Source organism: Denticeps clupeoides, chromosome 9 (genome assembly GCF_900700375.1).
Source record: "Denticeps clupeoides chromosome 9, fDenClu1.1, whole genome shotgun sequence".
NCBI lineage: Eukaryota > Metazoa > Chordata > Actinopteri > Clupeiformes > Denticipitidae > Denticeps > Denticeps clupeoides.
Window position 1 is genome coordinate 1,526,777 of NC_041715.1, and position 4,896 is coordinate 1,531,672.

General features: G+C 42.2%; 1 protein-coding gene across 1 annotated transcript; it reads right to left on the reverse strand.

Annotated features, from left to right (window-relative positions):
• On the reverse strand, positions 1–2,977 carry LOC114797454 (zinc-binding protein A33-like). Its single transcript, XM_028992429.1, has 7 exons — positions 2,933–2,977; positions 2,337–2,783; positions 2,052–2,147; positions 1,698–1,928; positions 1,599–1,621; positions 1,403–1,518; positions 1–1,142 (listed from the first exon to the last, which is right to left on the reverse strand). The coding sequence occupies exons 2-7, from the start codon at positions 2,736–2,738 to the stop codon at positions 598–600; spliced, it is 1,413 nt and encodes a 470-aa protein (XP_028848262.1). The 5' UTR covers positions 2,739–2,783; positions 2,933–2,977; the 3' UTR covers positions 1–597.
• Between the last annotated feature and the right edge of the window lie 1,919 nt (positions 2,978–4,896).

Consider the following 4,896-nt stretch of genomic DNA (forward strand, 5'->3'; position numbering starts at 1 on the left):
GCATAGAAACAGCGCTTTTATTTCCAGGGAGCTAACAGGTACAATAAAACAGCGGACTCAGCACAGCTAACCAACATCAGCACAGCCTAAACACGCACAAAAGTTAACAAAAAGGGCACATAAAGCTAAGTGATTGTCACATGTGATACACAGCAGCACAGCACACTGTGCACACAGTGAAATGTGTCCTCTCAGTGGCACCTCAGCAGATCGGGATTAGAATGAGATCCCCAACAGAGCTCCTTGCAGATCTTTGTGGACCCTGGGAACCTCCCAAAATAGTAAGGGCCTAGCAGACCCTGGGGACCTTCAGAACACCATGCGAAGTCTCTTTATATAGATGGAGGAGACCAATAGGCAGATATTGGTCCACAAAGTCCACCTAAAAGAGACAGGACACGTGGGAGCGTACGTCCAGGGACATAACAGAGGATCAGCTCCGATTCAGCATTAATACCATCATCATCATCATCATCACCATCAAAAACACCCCAAATATGAGTTTTATAGACTGACAAAAAACGAGAGAAACAAGCATCAGACTCTGGGACTCGTTTCTGTGATGTTTAAAACCCAGAAACTGATGCAGCATCATCTTCAGCTCTGATGTTCTACTGATACATGAACCTTCACTGGTAAGATCTTCAGAGGAGAGAGAATACAGGCAGTAAAAAAGTGCGGAAAGACTCTCTCAGTGAAAGTGTGTGTGAGAGTGTGTAGATGTGTGTTATTAACAGCATCAGAGAACGACAACTTTCCTCCGTCCCAATCCAGCGTCACTCTGATCTTCTGCAGCTTCCTGTTAACATTGAGGAGAGTCGCAGGATTCGGTGTAGAACGTGCATAATATTTACCAGCATAATAATCCATATACCAGATTCCACTCCTCCTGTAAACTTTTCCCTTCCTCCCTGCAGATTCTGTCATGACACCCAGTCTCCACCATGTATTTCCCCCGACATCAACATCCCAGCAGTGAGTCCCTGAGTTGAAGCCCTCAGATCCCAGAACAGCTGTGTTGTAATCAAATCTCTCTGGATTATCAGGAAGCTTCTGTCTCTCATCACTGTATCTCACACTGGTCAGATCTTCAGACAGGACGAGTTGTGGGTGAGCAGTGATGGGATTCAGAGTAACAGGAGCTGTAGAGAGAAAAACACACACATGAGGTTTGGTAGAGAAGATGCAGGTCTGATATTTTATATTCAGAAGTTAGGATTGATATGACTGAATAAACACAAATATTGTTATTTATTAATACATGTTTCTGTTTATGATAACTCACTATAGTAAACAATCTCCAGCATCTTTTTCAGACTGTAAACTTTGCTGCAGTTTCTATGCTATCATCACAAATGAATTATTCTAATTATTATTACATGTACGTGTGTGAGAGACTCACTGTGAATAATCTTCTTCATCTTCTCCCAGACTGTGAACTTCAGGTTCTCCAGGTGTTTCTCCACATGGATCAGGGCTCCTGAAAGCCTCTCTGGATGCTCCAGTCTGCACTGGGTTCTGGAATAACATTCAGGAGTCAGAGCTGCTGTGGGTTTGGGTTCAGAACCACAGAGATGATAGAGAAGCCTGTCAGTTACCTTGTAATGGTGGTTCTGTAGTTCTGAGAAACAGGAATATGCCAGTTATTATTAATAAAATCTATAAAAATCCTGGTAGAGCAAGAACAGTCTTGGTACCTGCAGGAATGAGACGTCTTCAGCTCCCATCTCCTCTTCTACGGCTCTGATTGTGTCTGAAAGAGATGATATCGCTCTACTCATCTTCTCCATCTTCTCCTTCATCATCTGACTCTTCTGCTCCTCTTCCTCCCTCAGTGCTGCTATCCTGGCTGCTTCTTCATCGTGTAGAAACTGGTGAAGCTTCTGAAACTCCTCCTTAATCCTCCTCTCTGTGTGTTGGGTCTGGATCTGTGTGTGATTAACGTTGATATTGTTAATATTCTGTTTACAGTCTTTGTTCTTATTGCTAAATTGTAGCTGTACAGTATTATTTATATTCAGTGTTTGTAATGTTGTATTTTATTATTTTACTTGAATCTTCTCTGCTGTTTGATTCCAGGTAAGTTTAACGTCTTTAAAGATCTTCAGCGTCTCCTGTAGGGGCTTCAGTTTCATCTTCAGATTCTCCTAAAAAAATCAGGAAGATTCATCATGTAACAGACCTGAAACCTTCAGCTCAGTATTGGGTTTGTTTTAAAAGTGTGTTGTTAGAAAATATTATTTTATTTTTAAAATAATATAAAAAATGGATCAGGTTCATGAAGACAAAAGTTTGACTGATCATACCGACCATAACTGTATAATTTTTGATGATACCTTAAATTCCACTGCTGCTTCATCTACAGGCTGGAATCTGTGGTTTCTGTGTTTGGCTGAATCCCGACACACCAAACACACAAGCTGCTGATCCTCCAGACAGAAGAGTTTGAGTTTCTCACCGTGTTGACTGCAGAGAACCTCAGATCCTGCTGAAGATCTCTGGATCTTTTCTACTGAGAAGGACTCACACAGGTTCTTTAAAGCAAGATTAAGAGGAGGAAGTTCTTTTGAGCTCCTTCTCCTGCAGACTGGACATTCTCGAGATCCTTTACTCTCCCAGAACTGCTGCAGACAAACTTTACAGATGCTGTGGCTACAGGACAGGACGAGAGGATCCTTGTAGATTTCACAGCACACAGGACAGGAGAGGTCCTCTTCTGAGAAAGATTTTGAAGCCATTTTCTTTTCCAAAGACCAGACCTGCTGGTTTAACTTTTACTTTCCCTGTTGAGAAGAATCTTGACTGTAACTCGTTTTATTCCATCTATAATCCTCACGATCAAAATCTGCAGCACTGCAGCTTACTTCCAGTTTACAGAATATTAGTTTGTACTGTAACATAACATGGAGTTTACAAATGTTGAATAAAATACCTGAACGGCAGGATCGTCTTCACTTCCTTCTTCTGGAAAGTAAACAGAGGGAGGAGCTTTGTTCTATAAAGCTTGTGATTGGTCAGTATTGTTCATGTTCACTGATTGGCTGGGAGCTTCTGTTTGTATAAAAAGAACATGCAGCCCAAAAATAAGAGTTATGAGCAGTAGATAGAAAATGAATGAATTTGTGGACTTGATTCCTGGACTGGACTGGACAGGAATTCAGCTCGATGTGTCACAGACAGATTCTGGTCCCAGTCACACCGGGTGGAACCGACATAAACAGTTTACATTTATGGCTTTTATCAGACGCCCTTATACAGAGAAACTTATTTTAATATGTTCGGTTTGAAATAATGTGAAGGAATTAGGTCAGCCTAAATCAAATGAATCATGTGGAACCAATGCCCATTATTCAGTGACAGGTCACCTATTATTAAACTTTTGCTTTTATATCGGTCTTAGTACGAGAGGAACTCGTACTGAAGTTAAATCATCTCACAAAGTCAAATTGTCATAATTTACATTTACAGCATTTATCAGACGCCCTTATCAAGAACTTACAATTAGTAGTTACAGGGACAGTCCTGCCCTGTAGCTATTTAGTGTTAAGTGTCTTGCTCAGGGACACAATGGTAGTAAGTGGGATTAGAACCTGTGTGTGTTACCCACTAGGCTACTACCACTCTCTTGGAATGAAGCAGAACACGTTGTAATTATTGTCATAATTGTCATAAGCTAGCACCCAGCTAGCACCTATGTTCACAGAGATATTCAACCTCTCTCTCAATCGGTGATCCCCACATGTTTCAAGGAGTCCATAATTGTTCCGGTCCCCAAGAAACCCCATCCTGCCTCCCTCAACGACTACCACCCTGTAGCCCTCACCTCAGTAGTGATGAAGTGTTTTGAACGGCTGGTCAGAGACTTCATCATTTCTTCACTACCGGACACACTCGACCCACTACAGTTTGCCTACCGTCCTAGCCGCTGTACAGAAGATGCCATCTCCCATCTCATCCACACAGCACTCACCTACCTGGACACTCGGAAGGGAAATTATGTCATGGTCCTGTCACATCAAAACCGTGGTGAAAAAGGCCCAGCAGCGTCTCTACCACCTCAGATGCCTGAGAGACTTTAAACTGCCCTCCAAGGTGCTCAGGAACTTCTACTCCTGCAATTTTGGGAACAGCAGCATGCAGGACAGGTGAGCCCTACAGAGGATGGTTCCATCAGCTGAACACATCATCTGTACCAAGCTCCCTGACCTTCAATCTATCTACAGCAAACGGTGCTGGACCAGGACCAGGAAGATAGTGAAGGACCTCACCCACCCCAACAATGGACTCTTCTCTCTGCTGCGATCAGGGAAAAGCTTCCTGAAGTCCAACACAGAGAGAATGAGCAGGATCTTCTTCCCGCAGGTTATACGAGCTTCAACAACCACAACACTACATAGAACTCCAATACAGTCCAGCACTTTCACTTCCACTTTCAATCACTTCTGGACTTAGTCCCCCCTAGAATTTTTGCACAAACTCTTTACTCTTTTTTCTTACTCTTGCACAAATATTTTTCACTTTTGTTATGTTAAAGACATAAAAGTGTAACATTTGGTTATTTCACTGCATACCATACCGTGTATGACTATGTATGTGACAAATTAAATTAGATATTTCTTCCTCCACAACGCTACGTTTAAGTAATTTATGGACATAGCCAGTGCTTATATATGAATTGATTAGATCCAGTAAAGGCTCCCATTTTGTACCAACAATATCCATGAATAGCTGGTTCTTCTGCATAGTGAGTTTTCTACAGGTTTTATTTTATTTGTGGTTTGCTGGGGAGTTATTTCTAGAGTCTTCATTGGATTGGTCGTACGTCACGACTGCGTGCTGACGGGGGAGGGAAGTGTAGAAGCAGGACATGCTGGGACGGGGGTTTTATTATAAATA

Excerpts from the sequence above, each read along its gene's own strand:
- LOC114797454 (XM_028992429.1), bottom strand. The coding sequence starts at position 2,738 with ATGGCTTCAAAATCTTTCTCAGAAGAGGACCTCTCCTGTCCTGTGTGC. Across the intron at positions 1,519-1,598 it reads TACAGAACCACCATTACAAG|AACCCAGTGCAGACTGGAGC; the intron begins GTAACTGACAGG and ends ATGTTATTCCAG. Across the intron at positions 1,143-1,402 it reads GATGAAGAAGATTATTCACA|CTCCTGTTACTCTGAATCCC; the intron begins GTGAGTCTCTCA and ends TTCTCTCTACAG.